Raw genomic sequence first — 27670 nt, forward strand, 5'->3', positions numbered from 1 at the left:
CGGAGGCCGCCCTTCACGGCCCTGCCCGCACGCCGTGCCCGCCGAGCCTCCCGGGGGCGCGGATCCCGCGTGGGGCCGGCCGGCACGCACGGACACGCCCTCTCACCCCGGAACCATCCGGCGGCGCCGCCGTTTCCGCGGGGGCCGCCATCGCGGCCGGACGCCGCCTCACGTGAGGCCGGCGGAAGGCGGAAGTGATGGCGGCGGGCGCTGGGGGGCCGGCGGCGGCGGCGGCGGCGGCGCGGCGGCGATAAGCGGTCGGGGACCGACATGGCGGCCCGCTGCGGGGGCTGGGCGCACCTCTGCTCGCTGCTGGCGCTGGCCGCTCTGGCGGGGCTGGGCGCTGAGGCCAAGGTGAGCGGGGCGGGGGGGAACGGATCACGGTGGTACTCCCCGCCCCCCTTCCCGGTACCGGGGCCCGCCCCTCCTCCGCCCCGCCGGTCGCTCGGTGCCCCCCGGTCGTTCCGCCGCCGCCTCGGCCTGCTTTAGGTGGAGGCCGGAGCCGGTGATTTCGGCCGGGTACTGCCCTGCACGGCTGCCGCCCCGCGGGCTCCAGGAGCGGGCGGCGGCGCCGGGTGCGCGGCGCTTCCCGTGGGGCAGCCGGGAGGAGCGGGGCCCGCCTGCCTGGCGTCGCCACTGTCTGCGCCAGCCCCCAGTTTCTGCGCCAACCTTAAGTCTGTAGCAATTTATGTAGTTTTGACGTGGTGCCCGGGGACGCCGTCACGCAAAACTCCCAAGTGGCAGCCACGTATGCGCTGGGAAGGCCTTGCTGGAGCTGAAGCTGCTGTTCCTGTGGGTGCCTGGGCTGGGGTCGGGGTCTGCCCCGCCCCTCGCCTCATCTTCGGCGCGGTGCTCCGCGCCAGAGAGAGTGGGCTCTTCTCACTGTTCCTATCGTGGCTCTGCCGGCTCCTGCTGCCTCACCTGTGCTGAGTGTCTGCAGACACTCTGCTGTTGGTCCTTCTGGGTTAATATTTGGGACTATAATCTTAGCGTCTCTGTGACTGACTGAGAACATCGTGTCTCCTCATAGTAAAAGTCTTTCTTCTTGTCAGAGACCCACGTGTCTGAATTTTCTCCTTTTTAAAGATAATCGGCTATGTGACTTTTCTGTGGCGAGACCAGAAGTAACTTGGTATATAGTGCAGTCAAGGTTTTCCAACTAACGTGTACCCACTTAGTGTTACTCTGACTTGATTGATCAGTGTAGAAGTTTATTGCCATTGCTTCTTAAGACATTATTTTGTAATGCTGTTAGGAATTGCCTTGAACTTTAGATAAGCCCTGTTTATTCTCTGTCTCTTATTATTTCCTCAAATAAGTTACTCTGATTTGGGTTTGAGAATGCTTTCATCTGTAACCCCTTGCTGACCATCTCTGTTCTCTCCATAGGGTTTCTTTTCTTGTGCAATTTGGGAAATGAATGAATTATCCTGTTTTAATATACTACACAAAGGGATCTTTTTCTGAAATTCCATTTTTCCCAGTAGTGATCTAAATGTTAATTTTGGGTGATACTTCTTTCTCGCTGTCCGTAACTGTTAATTTTTCTCACTTCTTTCTGCAGTGCCTGTTCTTGCTTATGCAAATGTTAATTTGTTTCTCTAAAACTTGCTTTTACAAGTTTCCATAATTTTTCACATTTACTTTGCCTTCGTTTGGAATTCCAGTTTTTTACCTCTTTTTCCACCTCACAATATCCTGCTGCTGTTTAAGACAAGGGAACCTGAGGTTGTACTAGTCCCTCTAGTAGTTTTCCTTACAAAGTTGTTTCTCTTGTGGCCAGGGAGGACAGAATTATCCACAGAGGTTTCTTTGCCAGCCTCCATTTGGGGTTAATCTTCTTTCATTAGTTTTAAACTCGTCACTGTGTCTGTTATACAGCTGTCCTCATAAGTTGAATAGTTGAGTATACCAACATCAGTAACTTCTGAACGTGTGTTTTTTCTTAAAAAGAAGAGTGAGCTTAAACTCTAGATTTTTCTCATGAAGAATGCATTTGCTGTCTAAAATAATAGTGCTACTTGACAAATTGCTCTGCTTGCTTAGTAGTTTTGAAGGGTTGTTCTTAAACTTGAAGGAAATCCTGAGTAAGACTATTCAAAGATACTTGCAAGTAGTTTGTGTTAAATATTTCACGTAGTATGTGAAGAGTGCTTTCTGTATCCTGTTATGGTTACTGATGAGAATTTGTTCTAAGCTTGTTGTTTACTTTACAGAATTCTGAGGATGTCCGATGTAAATGCATCTGCCCTCCTTACAAAGACCATTCGGGCCATATTTACAACAAAAATGTTTCACAGAAAGACTGGTGAGTGTGTGTGGCATAAAAAAATTATAATGAGTCTTACTGGTTAAAGACTTGTTCCATAGTGAATGTATGTGAGTCTCCTATGGTGGTGCCAGGAGAAATTACATCTCTTGCATAATTTACTGGAACTTTTCTTTTAAAAGTACTCCAGAATTCAGCTCTAGCAAGGGACAAGGCTTGAAATCCATTGGTTTTGCCCTGTCTTCTGTTTTGGTTTGCTTGCTAAATAATGTTTAGTTATTTATTTAGACTTGGAAGTAGTAGAAGGGAAGAGGGTGTTGTAATTCAGTGATTTGAAATGGCGTAAAGGCAAGGGAGCACAGCCACGGAACTAGGACTCGGGAGGATTGTCTCCTCTTTCTCCACTCCTGAAACCCGTCCTATCATTTAGAGACTATTGGTTCTGGATATTTCTGTTCCTCAGAATGGCAGCCAGAGAGTGCAGTTATGTGACATGGCCTGAGCCACCTAACAACACATTTTTTCAGAGAGAGAGAGGTCTTATATCTCTGTGCCCCAGCAACATGCTCTGTTGTATTGTTTAGACCAGCTGTGGCATTTGTCAGACTCCTCTCCAAGCTGAGGAGTGATGTGCATGGCCAGGGATGAGGGGTTGGGGAAGAAAGGGAGATGACAGTGGTTTGTTACATTGGTATAGCTCCCTTGTGTATTTTCACCTTGAGTATCATTGTCTATGTAAATCGTACAAATAAAACACCATGGTTTAGAGCTGTGTTGATGTTGGAAGTGCTCAGAGATTCTTGGGTCAACCTATAAAAACGTGACATACTTCTTGATGTATTGACTCTTCTTCAGTTACGTTAAGAATTTATAAAAGACTTTTCAGTCTGACAAGTAGCAGCAGCTTGGCATCTTGATTATGAAAATTTCATGCCCCTGAGTAGGCCCACAAAAATAATTACAGGAATAAAATTAGTGATACAGATATGTGTAGAGCTGTGCCTTGACTTAGTAAATTACTTACAGAACTGTGAGAAACAACACTGTAAATTTCAATCTAAACTAATAAACATAAAATGCACTGTCCAGTTGAAATTAACTTAACAACATTAGTCCTACTCTGACAAATTATGTTACAGCGATGAAACATACTGGGAGAATTCCAGCTGCAGCAGACACTTCAGAGTAGCAGTGTTACTGGTTTTATTGTTCATTACCTCTCTGCAAATGAAAATGGATTTTTTTTCAGTGGGTACTGCTTAGCGTGTGCCTTGCTAGCTGAAAAGACCCTGTTTCCCTTTAAATCAATATTGGTACTGATTGAAGGAAAAATTATCTTTGAAGGCTTGACTAATTTTATGGTGAGAGATACTGATGCATACAGAATCTCAAAAATCTATTTTCCTATCTTAAATCTCTTTTTGTTGAGTAATTTCTTAAGTGACCATCTGGGAACATTTTATGGCTTTGGTCTCCTGTTTGAGATGTCGTCTTGCCACTTCTAAAAGGCTTGATTGCTAGTTTATATGCAATAAAATCGACAAATTTAGTGCCATACTTTGGCTTCTGCGTCAGTGCAAGTGACTTGTTATTGAATAGAACTGGCTGATGTGCACCATCCTTTAGGTATTTAGGTCAGTTACTTGTGAGACAGGAGCCAGATCAATTTTTAGTGTCTTTATGAATTATGTACAGTATAATGACCACTTACTGCTGGCTTGTCCAGACATAAAATGAAAATTTAATTTTTAATGTTGAACCTGTAATGTGCATCATGATACTCTTATTCAGAAGCTTCGCTTCTTTCACTTGGAGTGGTTTGTTCTTTGGCTTCAGACTGGCAAACAGCACATTATGCTAACATCAATATGGGCTGGGGTGCTTTGACACCAATAAAAGCATTCACCCTTCTGGACTCAGGTGTGGAACTATCGCAGGCAATCCCATCCTGATGGGCAATGCGCTAGGCAGGCATAGTGATGCCTAAGCACCTGCAGGGTTAAATAACCCACTTGGAAAGTGTTGGTGTTTGTATTTTGTACTTTGAAAGTATTGGTGTACAGAGGCCGACTGCAGTGGTAGTCATGGACGTGGAGGGAGGGAGGACACCCTGTCTACAAGCTGAATGAACTGGAAATCTGCCTGTGCAGAAGCTGCCCTTCTGACTAGCCTAGCTTGCCTTGGAAGGACTGCTTCCTTGGTGCTGTTACTGTGGGCGCAAGGGCAAAGGTGGTAATGTAGAGGCCATTGAGTGGGAAAATCCTTTAGAAAGGGATCAGCCTTTTCTACGTTTTCCTCTAAAATTGCCATGGAATTGTAGTCCAAGGAAACACACAATCAAAATTCTAAGGTTCTGGTAGATTTTACACTTCCTAGCAACTTGAAACGCTGAACTGGAGGAAAAAAAAAAGCTGATATTAATATTTGATATATTCATGTTAACAGACTTACTACGGTACTTAAGCAACATACAAGCTTTCTACTATACTTGTGCAGCATATTGGTGCAAGCTTTCAATCATATGAACAGAAATTGTGTATATTATAACTTGCATGTATTTTTGATTTTGTAGCTTGAGTGCTGCACTCCTCCACAGAGGAGAATGTAATTCTACTTTCAAATAAATGAGAAAAATAAGCCTTCCACTCCCCTCCAGTGGATGTGACTTGACACTCAATAGTTTTAGTTAGAAGAAGAAATACAAAGAAAACAGAAGAGATGAGTTGGTGTCTGGCCATGTGTTTGCAGCATTGTAATCTAGTCCAGCAGAGTGTTGAATGCTAGGCTGCTGCTGTCACTTCAGGTGTTTAGTTTCATTACCTGCTTCTGACTGTGCTAATGTTGAGTTAACCAGGATAAAGGCGAAACATGATTTTTGTTCTGTCAGTGCTCTGCAGGGACCTTGGGATGTGAACTCTGAACAGCCAACCTGAGTCAGCAAAAAGACCAAAATTACATAAGTTATTGGTGGAAGCAGTTGTCTCATGGCAGCTGGATTTTAGTGCTGTGGTATAGAGTGCCCATAAGATTGTCAACCATGCTTTTTGGCATGGGACTGACTTATATTTTGTAATCTTTTAAGTCAAATGATGCTTTAGCATCCGGGTCCAGTGCTGAAAACTGAATGCTATTTATTCAGTATCTTGTTGCTTAGAGAAACAGCCCATCTGACGACTTCTTTTTCTTCAATGCCTGTAACTTGTGATGGCAAGAAAAAAGAACTTCTGTTCATGAACACCAGAGAGAGGTTAATTTCCCTTCAGATAGTGGAAGGATAGAATAAGGCTCTTTTGAGTATGATGAAGAAAGAAGTGTATAGGTGGAGTTTACTTTCATCCATGATGTCAGTGTCAAATGATGCATTCATGCTGGGATTCAAATCCTTGAACTTGGTATGCTAACAGCTTTAATACTTTCACTGAAAAATGAAAACATTGTTTTGAGTTAGAAAGATCTTAAAACTTGTTTAGCACCTTGTCAATAGCTGAATTTCTTGTTTAAGTAAAGTAATTTTGGATTTTTTTTTTTTAAATCTTGGCTACCTATAATTTAGAACAGCTGAACTTAAGCAAAGGTTAAGCTCATGCAGCTGGGGTCTGCATGCATAGTGGAACAGGTAAGCTAAAACCAGCTCAAAACTGACCGAGCAGTTTCTGTCTTTCTTCAGTGATTGTCTTCATGTGGTTGAGCCTATGCCTGTCCCTGGACCTGATGTAGAAGCATACTGTTTACGTTGTGAGTGCAAATATGAAGAGAGAAGCTCTGTCACAATTAAGGTAAACAATGTAATTCTGTTGGCATATATCAAATACTTCAACTGATTAGTAGATGTGTCTGTCTTTTAGAGAAATATTCTTTTTAAAGGGAAAATTTTTTTAAAGCAGCCTAAGATTTAACTTTTTTCATGGTAGTAGCTCACAATTCATCTTGAGTAGTAACAGTAGTATCAAGCTATAGCTGAAGGAGCGGGCTTGAGATCGTTTATTGAAGATCTCCGCTTCTGAGATTAAGCTTTACACCTTGCTGAAATTCTGAGTGTTCTAGGGCATTTTGTCAAGCTTTGGACTTTGTTTTCGTTATTATTTTAGAGGGCCTCTCATTATTCAGCTGTCTTACTTGCTTACTATAAATTTTCTTTGTATGTTGGCAAGCTAAGAAGACCAAAATTGTCCATGTTTGCTCTAACACGATTTCTATATTCTTCGCATTCTTATCCTATTGGAGCCATTGAACCCTAGGCTGGGGTAAATAGACTGTGTAGTGCATCTTTTCTTCTTTTATAACACAGACTTCTTTTTTTGGTCTCTTAGACCAAAGTTCGGTATTTCTTTCTGCCTTCCCATTTTTCTTAGTGACTGTTTGAATGCAGATCTATGCTAGAGAATGGAGACCATGCAGGAACCCCCAAATTCCTTACCCCAGTTTAATGGCCAAACTGAACAGTTGTCTTGGTTGAGGTGAGATTTATAACACCAAGTTGTTTTAAGAAGGATGGCGTAAGATTTTTAGCAAGGCCTCACTAAGAGAAACTGTTTCAAGTTAACACCTGTCTGCCCCAAACCCTTTTAATACCTAGGTCGTAGTTTGGTGTTTTTTCTCTGTTCGTGGGTTTTAAGTCATCTGGTGACACTACCAAAGAGTGACAGGCTCATCACAAACTTTGCGTGTATTCTTCTTTTGGTCCTTGCTGCCTGCTGAGAGATTGTGGGGGGAATGTCACAATTCTGGCATAAGCTGTGCTTGCATTGTGTAGGTTACAATCATCATATACCTGTCTATTTTGGGCCTACTTCTTCTGTACATGGTGTACCTTACACTGGTGGAACCTATACTGAAGAGACGTCTCTTTGGACATTCACAGCTCATACAAAGTGATGAAGACATTGGGGTGAGTTTACCAGAGTTCTTGTGTACTTGGGTTAACATAAAGGTTGGGATGGTTAGTTGTTAAATAACTATTTTGGATGAGCAGCTTCTTTTGCCGGGCAGTGTAAATGCTTTTCCTGAACAGAAAGGAAAAGAAAGCTGTGTGATGACTTCTGTGAAGCCACTCTTTCATTTTTCACTGGGCTAGAAAGTAGTAAGATGAGGACTGCTTCAGTTATCCCAGCTCTAGACACAGATTATTTTCTCAGAGAAGAAACGGAGTAGGAATGGAGGTAAGCATATATAGGAGGTACAACTTCTTAAGTGTTAATGATCCATAGTCTTGCTAGTGATCACATTTATGCAAATGGCTTACTGCTTAGATTTCTCTCTACAAAAAGAAAGTAGAGGGGTTGCATCTTCTATTGCTCCAGTTTGAATTTGTTGATGCTAAAAATTCAAGAAGAAATTATTATAATGAAGAAAAATAGTGATGGATGCTGAAATAATTTCTTAGTATTACAGCTAGAAACCAGAATGTGACCATATATGAAACTAGTATATTCCAACAGATCAGAACAGCCTTTTTTTGGGAGGAAAAGGGGAGCAGTCCATTAGTGACTTGGTTTCCTGTCATCACTGGCCTTTCCAATCTCCAACACAGTGTTTTTGACTTCTAATAAAAATGGAACAAAATTGTTTTCAGTACCATTACAAGAAGGGGATGTAAGACCTTATGAAACCTTGTATTGGAAAGAGTGAGACACTTAGTACCTGATCAGTGTGGATAAGGAATATTGGCTGGTGGGAGTAGGTCATCTGTGTATTGAAGGGGGACTTAGAATTGTGTAAAAATATGGACTATGGCTTTGCATCTGATGAATCTGTGTGCATCTGAACCTGATGAATCTGCATGCCTGGGACAAGTATCGCCATAAAGTACTGTGAGGAGGGTTTTCTAAAATGGCAGCTGGGTTGGTGGTAAAGTGTCAGTGTTGAACCACACAAACTGAGAAAACAATTCTGAAGTCTCAGCATCAATGTACTTTCTGTATTGAGCCCTCAAGCAGCACCACTTTTACTGATAAAGTACGCTTCATGTGTTGCATAACCTTAGAAAGAATTTCTGAAACCTAACCCAGAGTATGAAACGGGAAGATTGCTGTCTGCTTAACCTAAGCCTTTCAGCAGACATGAGCACTTTATTGCTGTTGAAGTAAATGGGAGCTAGTCAAAAAGACTTACAATGTTTATTAGTGTCTTACAATAGAATTGTTAAGAATATTTTCATCGTTCCTTCAAATAAATAGGGAGTTAATAGGAGGAGATAAATAAGTTTGTTCTTGGTGAAACAAGATTATGATGGCAACACTTTTTAAAATCCGTTTAAAAGCCCTGTAGTTCTGACTGCCTGTTGCTTCAGTGGCTTCATAGATCTGAAGGTATCAAAACCAGTAAAAGCTATGCTCTGTTATGCTGTGTATCTCTGGATTTTAATGTGAGTTGCACTCAGTTTCTCCAGGTTGTTTTTGTTTTTGGAGTGACAACTGTCATTGCTAGTAAACTGAGGAAAAGCATATTCTTTAGTTCTACCATTTTTTTCATCAACAGTGGCCACATCAGCCATCTTGACTTAAAAAGGTATTTCTGTGCTGCAGTGGGGGATATTATGTATTCAAAATCAAGCATTTTCCTAGATAATAGCTTTTATCAGCTGTGCCTTCTTTATTTACTTTGATTTCACAATAAAAATATGTGGTTGTTACGCAAGTTTGAGCTAACATTGTCTGACAAGAGGTATACTAATGCTATTATGTCCTACTGTTTCTGCACTTCCTTGTGTATTACATGGAGACATATTCCAAATGTCTTTGTATTGACGTCTTAAGGTTTTCCCAGTCACTTCTAGGAGGATATTGGGGTGGGGTTTTTTGGAAAGGAGGGATTTGAATGACCCTTTTTCTGTCTGCATTCTTATAGCAAATTGGGCAGATTCCTACTTGAATTAAGTGAACTTGTGCTGTATGCTATACCTCAGACAAATTATTTTTATTTTGTACCTCAGATAAATTATATTCATACCTCCAAATCTGGGTTAGAATCTTCTGATTGTAGGTGGAAAAAATGAAATAAGTCCTGTGGCAGAGCTCCGGTTAACTGCAGAATGAGTTTACCTTAAAATCTGGATCCATCTTAACCGATTTCATGTTTTGCTGTAAACTGTTACTGTGACCATTACCTGTGCTTGTGGAGTCACTAGTGCTTGTAACTGCAGTAGTGCTTGGAACAAAAAGCGCTTCAGGTCCTTGCTTAGTTCATGTTGCTCCTTTCCTGTTTATCCTCCTTCTGTGACAGTGAATGAGAAATAATTTAAGGTCCCTCATGACTTATCCCCATCCTTGCCTTCCCTCTTGCAAGTTCTTGAGGTATTGATCCTTGTCACACTTTGGAAATACTGTGTGCATCGATTTTTGTTGCTGAATTTCAAGCCAGTATGTTTGCTCTTTCTCGTTGCCCATTGATGGCAGTGGCAACTGATGAATGTAAGCCACTTCCATAGACCTCTTTCCTCTTAAATTCTTTTTTCCCCTTGTTGTCTACGTAGAAATTGACAGTACCTAGCCTTTGAGCTGAGGTGGTTGTTTATCAGGAAAGCCAGTACCATCTAGCTTGTCCTGCACTCTCCCTTCCACCGTCTATTTTATGGTACAAATGTGTTGCTATTGTGATTTTGTTTCCCTGTGAATGAAGTGATTTGTCACCTGTTAACTGCCCATTCTAGGTATATCCAACTGCATAATTTTTTATGGTGAGACTATAGCTCTTTGGGTCAGAGATTGTCTCTTATTCTCTATGAGCAAATTTCTTAGCCCAGTGAGGCTCATGTGTGGCTTCGAGACTTCTAGGCATCACTTCAATAGGTATCATTAATGATAATCTCTGTACTACTAAGAATTATCATTGAGCCACTCTACACAGTCATGTCACAAATAAAGTATCCATTAATGTAAATGTCTTCAGAAGTGTTCGGGGGGGGGGGGGGGGGGGGAGGAATATGAAGTGTAGACATACAAAAAAGACAGTTATTTAATACAGGACATAATTACGTTATTTTTCATTGTGCATTGTATATATGATGCTTTCTGACATAGCTTTAGCAACATGACTTTGTCCAAAACAGTTTGACAGCCAAATAAGAAGTTCAGTTCCAACTTTTACTGTTTATAACTTGGTTATATTTACTAGAAGAAAATAAAGCTTTGCAGGCACTGTTAGAAAACAGAGTAAATATTAAACAAGTGCTCAGTTATTGTTGAGCTCTGTCACTTAAACAGCTGTATTGACACTGTGCTTTTAGACAGCTCAGTACAATGGGTTTAGTTTGGTAAACATCAGAGAGTGTTGGCTTTATATAGAAGCTGTGTGTGAACATCCTGAACTGCCTGATGGTTAAATGGCCAAGAGCTGGCAGAGAACTGACTCTCTAATTCAGTTTTAAAGTGAAGTGCATTCACGACAATAACAGGAGGTTTCCAGCGCCTGGGTCTGTTCTAGGCTTCTGTCCCACCAGCTGCTAATGGATGCAAGACCGTGGTTCTGATCTTGCAGCTCACCATGATGTCTCTGGGCAGCAGATAATTTTTTGATGGTTTGATGATGAAGTTTGGCCTATTTGGGAAACCTGTGGAAGTTACTTTGAATGAGAAGTTGAAGAACAGTTCTAACTATTCAAAAAACTTGGACACCCCCCCCCCCATCCTTTGGAATGTAACAACAAAAAAGACTAACGTAATTGCTCAATGGAATTGTTGAGATCTAACTAATGACTTTTTCCATTCCAGGATCACCAGCCTTTTGCAAATGCACATGATGTGCTGGCTCGTTCTCGGAGTCGTGCCAATGTGTTGAACAAAGTGGAGTATGCCCAGCAGCGTTGGAAGTTACAGGTCCAAGAGCAACGCAAATCTGTCTTTGACCGTCATGTTGTGCTGAGTTAATTGTATCTCAGTAAAATAACTCCAGGGAAGTAAAGTGGACTAATTGAAAGAGCTGACTTATGTCTTCCTGATCCTGCCAATTCAGAAGGGTTTTCTTGAATGGTTCATTATTGATTTAAAAAAAATAAAGAAAAAAGTATTTGAACTTTGAAAGTTGTACTGGAGTGGAAGCAATTTAAAAAGATTAGTTAACCAAAAGATAAAATCTTTACATTTTCAAATGGCTTTTACTAAGAAAACTGAAAAGAAAACAAACCCTAAGATATCTTGGGTTGCCACTGTGGTACCTTATTTACAGTTGTGACTTCATGGTGGTTTTTAACTATATATTTCTCACTACTATTTATGTGGTTAAAAAGTACCTGGGAGCACAGTAATTACTTACAACTCACTAATCACTTTATGTAAAGATCTTTTGTAAATATACTTGGATTTTCTGCTGACTAATGCTGGGCACTGGAAATCTAAATCTTGCAGTGTAGTTTTCATATGAGAGAATGAAATCCTGATTGGCTGTATTAATAATTTGGTTTCTTGCACTCGTACTTTCAAGATGCTTGTACGTCAAGTGATGTTTGCAGATTTAAGGCAAAACTTAAATGGACACTGACTCTTTGAGCTGCATACTTAAAGTACTGTGATGTAGATAAACTCAAATGCAGTGCATATCAAGACAGTGTTGGCATTTTGTTCTATTTTGCTTTAATAGCTTAATATATTGTATGTGTATGATATCTCTTAAAATCTTTTCCCTTTCTTTTCATGGGTAAAGTCTCAGGAGTTAGTATATGATGAAATATTTATTATAAAAATCTTTCTGCATTTGTCTGGATTGATGGTGTAAGGCACATACTTTCTCTAGCACCTGTCATCTTGGGAGTTAGGTGTATTTTTTTATCTGTGATTCTGTACTCATCTCTCTTAAGAGGTATACAGTTGCTAGATGACTAACTTTCATATATCCCCTTTGGAATGTAACAATTAAAGATAAAACTGATTTTTGAAAAATGAATGTGCATTATCTGTATGTCATCATTTTTCTCCCTCGTTACCCTGCATGTAAATGCCATCTATAAAAGCACTTCTCTGAAAATGCTTCAGAGTAAAAATATGCACTTGTTCAGTGCTTAGATAAAGGAAAGAAAGGCTCACCAAATTGCTAATTGGAAAAAGGTTTTAATCCCTGACTCGAATTTGGCTATGCATATGTAGTTACATTATTGTCTTATGCAGTTTTCAGTTCCAGTGTGGAAGGAAATGGTACGTGGAACAGTACTGTATGTTGCCGGGTGCAGTTTTGGCTTCCTTAGCCTGCAGCCTGGGGGACAGAGTAGCATGGGAAATAAACTGTACCTGTACACATAGCTCTGCCACGTCTGGGCTGGAAACATAGTTGCCCTATAACAACATTTGCCCTGACTGCAGCTCTTTTGCAGATACAGAGCTTCATTCTCTTGTCAGTCCTGAAGTCTTCCAGAAACTGAGTTAATCTGGAAGGAATTATAATGGGTGGCTAACTGGTGGAGACACAGGATTCTTTCTTTAAATTAAAAAAAAAAAAAAAAAAAGCACAAGGTGCATTGACAGGACAAAAAAAAAAATTCATACTTGGCCTCAGTTACTGCGTTCAACATCCCACCCTGAGTCGATAACTGGTTATGACAGTGATGTACCTAGGGCCCCCTAAAGAAAAATAATGTAACTTGTTTGGTGAATACATGCCCGTCTACCGGTTGTAGTAGACGTTCTACCTCTTGGCTGCCTTTCTGATGAGGCCTGAAGCTGGCATGGGAAGGAGGATGCAGAATACAGCGTTGTTGTGGCCCCACACAAGGGCAGCAGAAGCAGAATGCTTTCTTTGGTGGCTGACAGTCCCAAGAAGACAAGACTGGGTGTATGTAGCTCTCTTGCAGATCGAGTGTGTCTAATCTTACAGTGTCTTCTGAAAGTTTTAAGCTAAACTGGTTTGGTTTGGGTTTTTTTTTGTGTGGTTTTACTTTGATCGATAGAAGGGCCAAATAGTGAGATAGTCTAAAGTGTCAAGGTAATCCTGTAAGATGGGGGAGTTCTGAAGTTAGGTGTCCTATTTCCTTGCACCTGTGCAATTGGACAGCTATGTACTGATATATGTAGCATCTATATACCCATATATATTTGATTATACAGACTGATTGCTCCATACTGTGTTTCTAAGTTTAAGCAAAACTTTAAAACGTTTGTCTTGCTACTGATTGCTCACTGTTTTCAATGTCTTGTCTACCTCCATAAATGCTTTATTAGACATCTTTTATATGGTGTTATACTGCTTAACACTAAGGGAATTACCCAAAATTACAGGTATAATGAAGACTAAATTTGAGGGTATTAAGCTAACTCATGTGTGTCCTCACCTCTAATCTAGAGACAAATCCATCAAAAGTTTCTTCTAAATAAATGCTGATTTTCTGTGTTTAAAATGAAGCTATGAAAATTAGTTTGTTTATGCCTTGATGGTAAATATTTAACTAAATTCTAGCTGATCATTATACTTAGACATTAAAGTACGAAATGCCAATAAATGAAAATACTGCTTTTAGTAAACTGTAACAGGAAGTAAAAAAAAAAAACCCAAAACCAAAACCACCACATTCCTGACTACTTTCTCAGGTAATCTGCTTGTGTTCAATACAGTTTTAAAATTTCTAGCCCTTAATGCCAAGTTTTGTTGCCATCATAGCTGTGGTGTGGGTGGAAAAGCCAAACCAGAAATGAGCAGATCTAACTGTAAGCTACTTTGCATGTTGTCAATTGACTATAAATTGCAGCAGTCATTGACTCAGCGGAACAAGCTACATAATTCAGGTAAGAGACTTGCGTATTGCTGTATCTAGCAACAGATCTTCACCGAATATCAATGTTTTTGTAAATTGCTTCTACCAGCTATTCAGTAACAGTGCTTCCGTAGCTTTTTAATGAATCGTGTTTAATATGATATCTTACTAAATAAGGTGTAAGAAAAATGGAACATTAACTTCTTTTTTTAATATCATTCAGATGTTTTCAGGTGTTATTCATCAGTCTTAAAATAGCACATCTTGTTTCCTTGGATTTTACTTTCATCTGAAGATTGGTGAGTCTCTCAGTCTAAAAGGAAAACGATCCTAACAGTTGCATTTTGCACTTCGTGCAGGTAGTAAGGCAGCAGATAACTGTTTTATGTAATGCTGTTATGCAGCAGAAGTGTTAGTACGAAGCAACAAATACTGCAAGTATCTCTTCTTAGGGTTGTGTTGGTTTTGGTTTCTTGCTTTATAGTGATGTTTTGCTATAAAGTTTTGGTTTTTTTTTTGCTATGTAATGGACCTTTTTTTCCTCCGACAATGTTTTTAAGTTAGCAGTAGAAAGTTTTTAGACAATAACCCAAACTGTGTAAGTAGAAAAGGGGAAGACGACTGTCTACTATTTCTGTTTTATAACGAGTTTATATATTAGCCTCTGACTTTCTGCATGTATATTAATGTAAAATGGATGTGTGTTCATGCTTTCAGCCTACCTACAGAAGTACCTGTTTAAGATGCGTGTGACTTTCTGTCTTGTCTAACAGCATGCTATAAATGAATTCTTAACCCACAGGATTTCTGTTGAGAGATCTGTGTGCATTAGAAGAAGAGACAACACTGAATACAGAGGCATTTTGATAGAATATGTTGTGAGGATAGGTCCATACTGAGTAAAAATTCTCTCTGTATTAAATGTGGCAGGTATGAAATCATTAGAAAACATTAAAATATCCCCATATCCTTGTGAAGGATTAAGGGTATCCCATTTATGTTATGGAACCGTGGTTGGAACATTTGAAGCTTTGCAAGGTTTTTGTGAGTATGGAATCTAGATGTTTCTGGTAACCCATTTTAACATTCAGGTGTGTTTTCTATTTTAGAGGGTGTAATATAACCTAAGTGTTTTAGACAGCAATGTATAGATGTGGAAGTGGATAGTGAGTAAGAGCATTTTTTGATAGATTCTGTGTAGGCAAGTATTGCTTGCAATCCGTGAGGATGGATCACAGTAATTCTTTAAAAATTAACTAGTTATTTAAAATTTATTTTTAAGTAGCTGTTAGGTAACAATCATTACAGTTATGCTGATATTTAGCTGTTTGAATAATGATATTGGGAAGGCACTATAATGTAGCTTCCTATAAAACACTGCAAGATTATCTTTCTAATAAATATATAAGGGTGATTTGAGTAGTTACACCTGCTGTAATGCTGCTCTGAAGAGAGGGTATGTGGTTTTAGTAGGCCAGTCTGAGTAACAGGTTTCTAGGAATGCCCCAACAACTGTGTGCAGTCCCTTCTTAGTAAAATAATTTATAATTGGAAAAATATTATTAGGACATGCATTTTTTCCTTTAATAAATTGATTATTTCATAATCCTCTATCAGTAGGATTGTATTTAGTATTTCATATCTGTGTTTAATCTGTAGGTGAGTGTAGAAGGAGCATGAGGATCCATGGAGATGTCAGGTTTAGCAGAAAGAAATTAATCCTCTAAACTTTTTGTAAAACTTTTTATGTAGAATGGATGTAATACCTGACAGACGTAAAATTACGATTGAGATCCATTCCCTGCACAAGTTTTCCATCTAATGAAGATAGTATAGTGAATGAGATATCAAATGAATAGAGAAAGAAAAAAAATTGTCTTTGAGGGCTTTTTGGTATGGACAGAGAGTCTGTTACTGGAATTGTAGATTTAATTTTTTTCAGGGAGGAGAAGAGGGTGGAGAAAATGCCTCAGATGTTGGCCTGCTTTGTTTATTGTCTGTAGAGATGTAAGTTTTGGTGGATTTGGAGCAAGCTAGATCTATGTGGAGTACATAAGAGTAGATTCTCTTAATTTCTAAAACTGAGGTGAAAGGAGACTGCTGTTTCCTTTAGGAAGCTTTAGTGGCTTTATTTTCTTAAAATCTCTTGTGAATTATTTTAATCAGTGTTGTGACTTGCACTTTCCTGTATTTTCAAATGGGACATTGTCTGCTCTATGTAGCGATCTTCCAACGCCATTCTGAAATGTCACAAATGCATTAAAAGTCTCTTCTGGAAAATGCCAGTAATGCCAAGTGTTGGTAAGTCCAGGTGAGTTTTTTCTACTGTTCAGTATGAGTTGTTTAAACTATTATGTAATTATGCATTTCCAGGTTAAATGCAGAACCTGATGGATGGCAAAAGCTACCGTAACCTCATGGACAAGTTGTCCATCTGTACTGAGACTCAGCGCATACAGCTGGCTAGGCCTTTCAGTGCCGACCCAGTGGTCGCCTTTCACGTGTACCCAGAAACACCAAACCAGGTCACTTGCTCTGAAGATTTGTCATTCCTTCCTTTCATGTCTGAGCATCTCATCGCGGAGAACTTCTACAGTGAGCCCTGCACCTTTCCCTACCAAATGCCCCACTCCAATTACCGCAGAAGTGAGTACTCCTATGGGCCAGCTTTCATCAGAAAGAGGAATGAGAGAGAAAGACAGAGGGTTAAATGTGTCAATGAAGGCTATGCTAAACTGAGGCATCACCTACCTAAGGAATACTTGGAGAAACGGCTCAGCAAAGTAGAGACGCTCCGTGCTGCAATAAAATACATCAGCTACCTACAGTCTGTTCTGTACAGTGATTCTGTGGTGGCAGAAAAAAATGTCATAGAGCCAAGCCAAGCACCTAAAGCAATTAACAAACAAAGCCAGTTTTTGAAGACGATCTAAACCATTCCAAACCAAGCAAAAGGTATCCTGTCTAGGAGCCTAGTAGCCACTACATCGTTAATGACGTGCACGTTCCTGGCACATCTTAAGAGCAGATCACAGCATGTGTCAGTATAAGCCCACAGAAAAGAGTTTTGATTTTGCAGATAGTAACTACACTTAGATACGAAAAAGACAACTGAGGAAATCTCATCTGAATGGCCTAAGTTAGTTAATTCATGGAAATCAGAAAACATTTCTAAAATTGTCATCAAACCAAAAATGTAATACCTAAATGTGTGAAGTAACTGTATGTATCATCACAAACTGCATGCTTCAAAATAAAATCTTTCTACTGATGGGACTGAGATTCCTCTCATTTTCTGTAATGTTACTGGTTTACTCTCACATGCACTTTCTTAAAAGATTTTTGGTCTAATTGCCAGTGTTTCTCTTAAAAGGCCTTTTAAAGGTTCCCAGGAACGTTGTTAGATGCCAACAGAAAGGATAACTTTGTTTAAAAGGGGTAAAATAAAAAGAGGAGGGTAGCAGCTCTCTGAAGCACGGTTACTGAACATAGGAAGAGCATAATGTCTTTGCAAGTGCTGTTCCATCCTTTTCTTATTAATGAATGTTTTAATCCCATTAAAAACCGTTGACTTAGCCTAATTTCTATTGAAAATTGGATTCTTCTTCAGCTGTCAGCACCCATAAAAATTACTAGGACTGCTCACACGATACACAGTATAAAGAGGGTTGGCAAGGTCTTAGCCTTGGGGAAAAAAAAATCCTGCAACAGAAATTTTTCAGGACTTTCACTGATAATGACTGAGGTCTGGGGTCATCTTCCCCGACCTCCCAGTCTGTTCCGCTGTACTATTGATGGTTTCAGCTAAGTGGTATAGAATAGATTTATGTGAAGATGGTGAAGAGAGTTTAGCTCATAACTGGCAAAGTGTTCTTAACATTTACTGTATGTAAGGGAATTGCATTATTTATATTAAACAACAGTTCTGCTGACAGCATGAGAGCAGGTAGTCTGTGAGTACAGCAGAATGTACAGAAAATGGTTGCAGACTTCCCAAGTGCTGTATCCTTGTCCCTAATTGCAATCATCCCCTCTGTTATCTTGTTTTCATAGCAGTGAATTGAAAAATGCCTACAAAATGATATTAAGTATTCCTCTCCCCCTCCCCCCCCCAAAAAAAAAAAAAAAAAAAAGAAAGAGTTAACATTTGTTAAGGAGAAAATGAAGATTAGGGATCACAGCAGGGATTAACAGGTAGGTTTCTGCATTGTATTCTGGCATGTTTTTGATATGTACTTTGCAGGAAAAGCGTAGAATACATTAATTCTTCCCCTTTATTGTGAAAAGGGAAAGTTTGTAAAGCTATTTGACCTCAGTTTGTCTCAGCTTCAACCTTTCTGTCTGCATTTCAAACCAATTTATTTGTCACACTCTGGGGTGGTGGGCTTTTTTTTTTCTAAATCTGAACTGTAGCTTCGTATGATGTTATTTTTTGCCCTGCAATACTAGGCAGAAAGCCTAGAGGACACCGCCCTCTTATAATTCCTTCTCTGCCCCTGCAGTCTTTTAGTGCAATATCTAGATCAATGGGGACTTGAAAATCACGTGGATGAGTGGCAGACAAATGGTCCTCTCTCTAGTCACATTCCACTAGTTTTTAACCAGTAAGGTCCAGATGTCCGATCCTGGTAGTAACAACTGTGGCAACCTCCGTAGCAACTAGGAAACACTGGCAGCTAGTGGCTTCCTGCGTCAAACAGGCAAAAGGGCAAGATTTCTGCATTGGGATTAAATCCAAATTGACCAGATGTTGTGTTACCAATAGCTGGTAAGTTTGAAACTACTGTGTCGAAGTACTTGGAGTTATCCAGAAAAAACAAATCTGTGTTGCACAGTTGCCTTTGTCAGTGCCCTGTTTTATACAGAAATAGCCTGGCTCTCAGCAGTAACAGCACTGAATGGGTTTAAAATGTGCTTTAATGTAGAATTTATAGTTGCATTTCTTCACAAAGTGTTACTGATTCCATCTTGTTTTGGTTTATAATAGGGGAGTTTGTGTAGTTGTGAAACAAGTGAATATATTGTGTTGATTTGCTGACTTAAAAGATGCATTTTGCAGCAGTTAATCCACTCTTCTTGCTGGGTTTGCTGTGCTAGTTTTCTGAAATTATGTGTATCTGGGAGTCCTCATAAAAAGGACTCCCAGATCATATCTCTTAAATAAGAGACAAAATAACATTTAAACATAATATGAGCGCTTAAACTGTATTTTGTAAAGTAAATTAGGCACTTAAATTTTATGTTGTTGAATTTCCATGCAAACTTTACCCTAAGCATGCTAAACATTTCTAAGCAATATTAAAAAAAAAAAAAAAAAGAAAAAGGAATGGAAGTTTGTCTACTACATCTTGTCAGATTATCAGAGATAGCATCACGCTATCAATCTTACCGTGACAGCCTCAGAATAGTTATCGCTTGTCAAATCCGAGCATCTCATTCTTTCTCATGGCAAGCCATAATCCTACTGTTATAAAACATGACAGGACAGCTGAAAGATCAAAATATTTCCTCTTAATACATGACTGTAAATAAAACAAGTAACAGGCAACTGTAATCTAACATCACATTCAAAAACTGTCATGTTTACTCAGCTTGTCAACTTCAGCTGTAGTTTCTGCCTCAGTTTGTAAAATAGGGAAGGTTTGGCTGGGACTGTGTACAAGAAAGGTTTAAAAGAGAGTGTAGGTACAAGAAAAGAGAGCTGGATGTTACAGAGGGAAACAAAAGTTGGAAGGAGGTGAAAGCTATTGCTTTCCTGGGGATTTTCACAGCATTTCTAGTTTCCTTGGGTGTTTCTGTCCCTCTATCAGGTCAGGGTTTGGGTGACTGAAGATCACTGAAGTCAGTGATATAGGTTTATCCGACCAAATGCCAGTCTGAATATTTTGAATTCATTCTTTTTAAATACAAATAAAAAAATTAATAAAAGCTACTGAGTTCTTGAGGTACACTGGAAAGCATTTGCTTGTGTTGGAAAATGCCAGTACATCGTCTCTCTTCTATCAACAGATCACAACTGAGTCCTGCAGGTAGCTACTTTTGCAAGAATGGCTCTTTCAGAAGGGTTCCTGTCTACGGGTCACAGGTATTGCAGTGCGATGCCAGCTCTGGACAAGTTCTCGTGCTCCAGCCTTGTACCTACTGTCAACCCCTGCTGCAGAAGTTCTTTTGTAGTGCATCCCGCCTGGATCGCCAAGCCCCTCACCCCCCAGAGGTAAAATCAAGTTCTTGTTTGAGTCTGTGATTTGTTCTTTTTCATGATATCTAATAGGATAAAACAGGCTGGTGTGTCAGATTAATAAATTAGCAGCTTGAACATCATTTGATGTTGAGCTTTACCCTCCCCTGCACTGACAGGTTTTTAGATGGTATTAACTAAAGTGATTTGCTACCCTGGAGACTATGAAAAGCAAAATCTGAGTAAACCTCCTATCAAAGAAACATTCCTTTAATATTATTTGGATAAATAAAAGCATCTTGCGTTAGCAGCTGTCTTCTGTGAAATGTTTCTAATGCTTTGTGACAGGGGATTATTTTTCCTGTTTTGAACTGGAACCTGTCATCAACCAGCAGCTTCGTTGTTTACTTTTCTACTTTTCTGTTGTTCCCTGAATGCCCCAGTGTAAACCATCAGCTACAGCACTCTTGAGAACACCTATGCTGTGCTCTGTGCTGGAGAGGGATCCTTTCTCCTGATCTTAAGGGTTTCATTGGCTTGCCATGTAAGTAGCAAAGGGGCTAGTGCAGGTAATGCTGGCCCAGGATTCCAGCGTACTCCTGATTCACTTCCTCTAAACCCAAACCCAAAGAAATCTGGGTAAAAACAGGCACTGATTTTTTTTTTTTTCCCAAGAGCAAAGAACTGTCCCAGCACAAGCAAGTTTTCTGTTTCTTCCCACATGCTTTGGCCTGTGGGAGTGCTACACAATGAGGTGGTGTGATCCAGTTCTTAAATCTTACACGATTTTTTTTTTTCCATGACCTTTTTTTTCCAGAAGCCATTTCTCCCAGTGCTGACCCCTTTTTTTTTTTTTTTTTTTTTTCCCCTCCCCCCAAGGTGCCAATGGATTAACCACTGCCTCCTCTCCCCTGGCCCAGCATGGAAGAGGCTGAGCACATCGGGGAGATCAGTGGGCTTAGACAGCAATGTCCCTGTGCTGGTGAGAGGGGGACAAGATGGATTTTATTACCGTGGTACAGTAAAAGAGGAGATAGAGGTGAGTGACGGTTTCTGTGCGATAGTCATGGGTATGTGTAATAGGGTGTCCAGTCCACCAGCAGTCCTCACACACCACCTGAGTTTAGTGTTGCAGTTTTGATTTCAGCTGGTGTATGAAATAGAGAACAGATCACCAGGACAGCTGATGCTCGTGGTTATGTCAATTCATAAAGCTCCCAACGTGCCTGATTTCATGCAGTCCTCACCGCCTGCTGCCTGGCAGCCTGGGTAAGCCTCTTGCATGCAGCACAGCCTCAGGCACCAATAAACTAATAATGATCAGATCCTTGCTCTGCTCAGCCTCCTTTACTGAGTCCATTTCCAGGAGTGAGCAGGCATGTTTCGGGGATCGTCATCTTGTGCAGAAGATGGGTGCCTCCCAAACTCCCAGTTCCTGGTGAGAGCAGTGGTGTTGTGCACCTTGCAAGAGCAGGCCTTCTGCTGGTGCTGGGCATTGTGCCAGGCTCAAACAGCGCAAGTGCTGTTGTGAGCAGTGTACCGGCTACTGTTGCCTGTAGACACATAACCATCAATAGCACAGGAAAGCGTTAGTGTTTTATGTACACACTTCCAGCTTGAGTCAGCTACAGACCAATGGCTCGGTGTCTTTTCAGAGATGTTAGTGAAAGCTTTAATTCATTAGTTTGTTAGCACTTCAAACTTAACAGAAAAAAGAGCCTATTCTTTCTCAAGAACAGGGAAGTACCTTGTTTCATTGTTGATGGAAAGCCTCTTGACAGGCCTTAACTTAAAATAAAAATTCCCAACAACTCCCCCAAAAAGCAGAGTTAGTGTTGTATGTAATGAGGAAGGACTTGGGCATGACTGAAGAACACGTCTGAATGGCTTCAGTGTCCCTTGTTATCTGGTGCACACAGCATGGTTTGTGAAATCCAGTTGCACTCTATCTATAGCTTTTTCTCTTGGGGAAGAAGATACAGGTCCTAGCGGCAGTGAATCTGTACATATGCTTCACTCAGCCTGCTTTCTGGTGAGCCTTATGGAGGTTTTTCTGGCTGTCTCAATGCTGGACTAACACCGCACACTATTTAGTTACTGTTCAGGCTTGCTTGGTGTTTTGACCCAGCCACAGAATGGCCTCCTGGTGAAGGTTACATGACCTGACACATTATGGACTGTTTTTCAGAGGAACTATTATTTTGTTCCTGGTAACAGAGTGAAAGAGGCATGTTCCTGGTAGAGTTTGACAAACCACTTGTGTCACGTGGAAGGCATCCAGTGTGTGTGCAAAAAACAGCAAAGGATGACATCCTGGAATACGTGAATGGGATGAAGCACTCCTTACTCCCTGGAGACAAAGTGCTGGCACCCTGGGAGCCAGATATGGCCAGGTACGGCCCAGGAACCATCCTCACGGGCATTGAGACAAGGGACCCCTTACGAGGTAAGAAAGATGCTGCCCTCTTCTTCCTTGCCTTGCTCCAGAACATGGGTGAGACTGTCAGGATAAACTCTTGTCACGGTGCTACTGCCAGAGAAACACCAGCGCACAGACTACAGTTTAGTGTTGCTTAAAGCTTGCAGGAACTGATGGGACTTGCTGATGGATATCTGCGTATAACCACACCAGCCTGACCCCAAGGAAATTGTGATCCGTAAAAATGTCATCTTCCGTGTCTGCAGATGTGTTTTTTCCCGTCTGCTCGGACAAGGTTGTGTCTGCCATGTGAAGGACCGTGGCCTTTTCACGAGGGATACAAGTGAGGCAGCTCTCAGGAAGCACCCATCCGTGCTTGAATGCTCACGTTTGTACTGAATGGTACATGTGGGGGTGATTTTATCACCCAAACGTAGGAGATTTCAACAGCTCATTCATTTTTCCCCACGTCTGACAGTCAAGCTCCACTGACTTATCAAAATACTATTCTCAGAGCATTACTGCTAACTTTGGCAGTAACAACAAAAGTTACTCAGTCAACATTTTCTTGTTCATCTGATGACAAATTGGAAGGAAAGGTGCTGCCAGGCTTGTTGTCACACCAATGGTGCCCTAGATGGTGAAGTGTTACAGAGCGGGATGACAGTTAATCCTACCTCTTGACAGGAGTAGAAAGTGCATAAAGCTGCAAAGCCTGATCTGTGTCTGTGCACTGCCTAGGTGGGCCAGCTGCTTATGGCTGCTTACTTTTTCTCTCAACAGCCTCAGAAGATGAAGAAATTATGGTCCAGTTCTGGAATGACAAGAAAGTGAAACTCGCGCGAGGTGTGGCTCTGTGGGTCCCTCCTAGCCTGTGGGAGAGGATTGTAGAGATGATCCACATGCCCTTCACCAGCAGGGTGAAGCCCAGAGAAAGTCCGGACACTAACTCTTGTATTTTTTCCTGCAGTCCTAAAACAGCCCTCATTCCTGTTTGTGCTGTGCATAGCCTTGCCAAGCACTGCTTGCTCTTCTCACCCTGCTGGCCACATTTCCACTATCACTGTGATGGTATATGCTGTTTGTCAGCATATGTAAGGTGCATCTGCTGCTGCCATCCCCATGTTGATGCCTGGTGGCCTCTTCCATCCAAGTCTCTGGTCTTTCAGAGCGAAACTGAAGAGGGAGACTCCAGCAGCGAGCCCTCTCCATGCCTTCTAGAACTGAAAGGCCCAAAACAAGAAGCAGCAGCAGCTGTGGCAGCATCTTCCCCCTCTTCTGATTCAGAGTGGGACCTGGAGCCATTCCCCACGAAGAGTACTGTGGTGGACAGTGCTGTTAGCACAGGCTCCGGCTGTCTTGAGAAGCCCAGGCTAAAGGATTCTGCAAGACCTGAGTGGAAATACTGGAAAAGAAGCCACCACAAGTCCCATCCCAATAATTCAGGTCCCTTTTAACACCCCCACGGGGAAGCAGCAGCCAGAGAGGAAAAAAAACCAAATGTGTTCTGGGGCCCCCTTCATCTGGGCACTCACTTTGCCTGTAGTTTATTGGTATAAATACTATACACTTGTGTATCAGTCTCTGATACAATACTTCCCCCTCCCCAACGTTTCTGCTGCCTCATCTTGCATGCTAGCTCTTCTTTTGGCAACTCTTCCAATGGAAAACTACCAGAACAATGAATTTCATTTGGAAGCATAGATATCCCTCTCTGAGTTTGTTCCCCATCATTTTCCTATGCTTTTTATGACGCTAACATCTTCATTAACTTTTGTAGCTAGTCCATGCAGAATAACCTGAAAGAATTCCTTTCAAGCTTAAAGTGCATTTTCCTCTCTTCTGAAATGAATGTTTCTCCATTTCAGTTCTGGTTTCACTTAGATAGATACAATTTTACTCCTTCCCAGGACTGGGCAGTTGCAGCAGCACATGTACAAAGGGCAAGCTGGAATCCAAAGCCATCTCCGTTGGGGACATGTCCTGTGTTGCCCCAACTAATTGGAGTGCAATGTTTGAAACCATCGAGCAGTCTCCCAGAGGGCAGCTCACAACGAAGGAAATCTTAAGAGACCAAGATTTCAAGCCGTCATTGGGAGTAAAGTAATCTGTATTAATACTGTATTTATGTAAGCACGCAGTTTGTTTGAATGGAAGAAATATTCTTGTTAATGGTCTGGAAGTTGGCTAGAAAAATACATTGTTTCTAACTTAACTGCTTACTAAGGCCATCCACCAGTTTTGTGATAGACAGGAAACTTCTCCACTAATTAAAACAAAACAAAAATCCCCAAACCCTAAGGAAGGGCTGAAGCTACTTGGTAAAATGGAAAAGATTATGCCAGTAACTGTGTGAGCATTCAATAATGCAGATTTCAATTCAGAAACCTGCCAAATGCGCATTGACATCAACCTAATAAAGTCCTATGGAGGTAGGGACCTACATGAGTGGCCCTGGAAATGGACAGATGTGACCGTCAGCAGCAATAAAACACAAGAAAAGATTCAATCTGGAAAGGTTGGCTCTGCCAGTCAAACTCTGATAGTCACGATCTCTATCTCTGAAAGATAAAAGCAGATTTTTTAGTAAACAGTCTTTACTGAGTATCTTCTCTTACTCCCTCACAAGAAGCAAGCAGTTTAAACAGCAGATCCCTACCCTGAAGCTAGGGGGTACAGAGTAAGCAAACTGTGTCACAGCTAGGAACAAGGACAACACCCTGATTTTTAGGCCTGGTTTCTGTTGGCCATGGTCCCCTCCTGCTTTAGAAAAACTTGGGGGGGGAAAAAAAAAAATCAGAACATGAATGCTAAAAAAAGCAAGCACAGAAAAGAGGAAGAAAAAAGCTTGCAGGAAGAAGGGGAAGATGAAAGAGAATGACAAGATGAACAGAAACACTGCTCTGCACAAGAGCATCAGGGGTACAACTAATAAATATCAGAAATCAAATACTAGCTCCTCTGTACCTTCATGCTCTTGCTACTGTGAGCTGACTGCAGAATAAAACTTTGAATGGGCTAAACTTGCATGATTTTCTTTAGGATAAGATTAATCTGTTAATGATGTGTCTTAGTGAACAGAGAATATACTGGAAAATATCTTGTATTCTCACAATTATATGCATTAATTTTAAGCAGATGTCTACCAACTTATTAACTGTATGGTTGCTACTTTATTATTTAAATAATTACATACCTTAGTAATTGATTTCCTAGGAATTTTTAGGCCAGTATGGAGCTCCAGGCAGACATGCTCTATGTTAGCAAATGTAACAACACAGCTGTGCACTGAAGTGACATGCTTTGCCTTTTGGTAAAACTAAAAAGAAACCAGAGTGGTTTCATTCTAGCCCCAAACCAGCAGCATGAATTACAGTAGTGGACACAATGTGGTAATGCAGAGTATAATGATATATTTTTATTCCTGTAAAATAGCCCTTGGTGTTTTTAAACCCAGAAGATACATTGTTAGTCCTTGAGATAGCTGAAGCAGTTTTTATCGTATAATACGGATGGCATCAGAAGTAACTTGCAACAAACAAGTGAAGCTGGAGAGGAGGCTTCCCAGAGGTGCTCTCTGTGGGGCTAATGTCCTCCCACTGTAGTCACCAAAAAATCCTCCTAACTTCTAAAGGAGCAAAGTTTTTGGTCAAAGCCTAACAGCTTCTGAAAATCCTTTGGTCTTACTGTACACTTCTGTGTTTCAGCAGTAAAGTTTGTACTAGCACAGAAATGATACCATTATTAAAGCTATGTGAGGCAGAGGTACCTATCTTACAGCCAGGAAAGCAGCAGTTACAAAGACACTGATGTTTTTTTCAGACTAGACTTCCAAGGGATTTGTTTTCTGTCCTCCAGGAAGAAGGTTTTGCAGCATCAGAAAAACAAAGATATAAAACAGATGAAAGAAAACAGTCAGATGATAAACATAAAGCAACTTGCATAGGAGACAACAAACTTGACGATACAGACCATGTCAGAAGAGGACAGACAGAAAAAAGAGCAAAGATCTCACTTGCAACAAAGCAGAGAGAGACATGATCAACCAGAATTCAATAAATGTACAACTGATGAAGTTCAGGAGCTGAAATTTCAGGTAAACTGCTTAGGCTATCTCAGTGTTACATTTAGTAAGCAAATCAAGTTCTGATTTAGGTACTGTCTCTGTAGAATATCTTTATGGGTAACTGTATAATTTTAATAACTGAGAAACTCTATTTCCATCCACATCAAATTTCAGCATCCTCATTCTTTACTCCAAGGTGTTATATTAAATTCCTAATTATTTGGACTTGACTCTACAATTCTGGAGAGATCAGGTAAACTAGTATGAGCACTAAAAACCTGAACAGATGCACAGCAAGGGTCTAATAAACCTCCGATTTGCCTACAGTTCTCTGGAGACAGCCAGAGGAATTCAGCATAGCAATTTCTTTTTGTAGGAAGCCAGAAGGAATGAAGAAACAACACAAGCTGACAGCTGAAAATACTTTTTTCAGGATTAAAGCAGAAGAGAAAGTAGCCAGAGGGTAAAGGACCTACTACTGTAGATAGAAACAACAAAATGCTTAGAGAATCCAGCATTCAAGTCAGTGAATTTTATATACCCATGAAAATTAACTGAAACCTTAATACCATCAGCTACAAAAAGATTACAGGTATATATAGGTCATGTCACTAATTCCAACCATAGAATCTGATCCTTCAGGAGAGTTAAGCATCCAGAGAGTCTCATTAGTGGGACTGATCATGTTTAAAGCATATGAACTTGGCCATAAGCTGCAGTGTGCAGTTGCTCAGCAGTACTGTACTCAGGAGACAATTCAGGGTACCCTACCACCTACTGAAAAAGGCAGCTAACTGGTGTTCAGCGTAGGTAAGAGCCTGCAAAGAGACAGGACTTCAAGTGTCAATAGTTTATGTGCCTATACTGAACATCTGACACATACTCAAGCACCTTCCTGAGTTGGGGTCCTAGATAGTGAATTTCATTTGCATTTTATTTCTTTATCAGAATAATAAAAGTACAGACAAGAGAGATGCATTGTGAGCCAGCTGCTCTAAAATCAGTGCCAGCCCACAAAAGCTAATGTACACCATATTCATACCACATGGATCATGCTCTCTGTG

The 27670-nt window shown here is 40.7% G+C and overlaps 3 protein-coding genes across 3 annotated transcripts; all 3 read left to right on the forward strand.

Annotated features, from left to right (window-relative positions):
* The first annotated feature begins 231 nt into the window (after positions 1-231).
* TMEM9B (TMEM9 domain family member B) lies at positions 232-12145 on the forward strand. Its single transcript, XM_076344034.1, has 5 exons — positions 232-354; positions 2217-2308; positions 5937-6045; positions 7023-7157; positions 10978-12145. Exons 1-5 carry the CDS (start codon positions 271-273, stop codon positions 11131-11133), a joined length of 576 nt encoding a protein of 191 aa, XP_076200149.1. The 5' UTR covers positions 232-270; the 3' UTR covers positions 11134-12145.
* Positions 12146-15923: 3778 nt separating this feature from the next.
* ASCL3 (achaete-scute family bHLH transcription factor 3) lies at positions 15924-17217 on the forward strand. The gene has a single exon (XM_076343373.1). The coding sequence runs from the start codon at positions 16322-16324 to the stop codon at positions 16874-16876; it is 555 nt and encodes a 184-aa protein (XP_076199488.1). The 5' UTR covers positions 15924-16321; the 3' UTR covers positions 16877-17217.
* Positions 17218-19985: 2768 nt separating this feature from the next.
* On the forward strand, positions 19986-27590 carry C7H11orf16 (chromosome 7 C11orf16 homolog). The gene is given in 8 exon segments (XM_076343506.1): positions 19986-20157; positions 21001-21160; positions 22339-22567; positions 23324-23986; positions 24451-24638; positions 26399-26518; positions 26520-26636; positions 27555-27590. Coding segments are annotated over 8 exon segments (1680 nt in total). The 5' UTR covers positions 19986-19990.
* Positions 27591-27670: the final 80 nt, after the last annotated feature.

This window comes from Aptenodytes patagonicus, chromosome 7, assembly GCF_965638725.1.
Source record: "Aptenodytes patagonicus chromosome 7, bAptPat1.pri.cur, whole genome shotgun sequence".
Classification (NCBI taxonomy): Eukaryota; Metazoa; Chordata; class Aves; order Sphenisciformes; family Spheniscidae; genus Aptenodytes; species Aptenodytes patagonicus.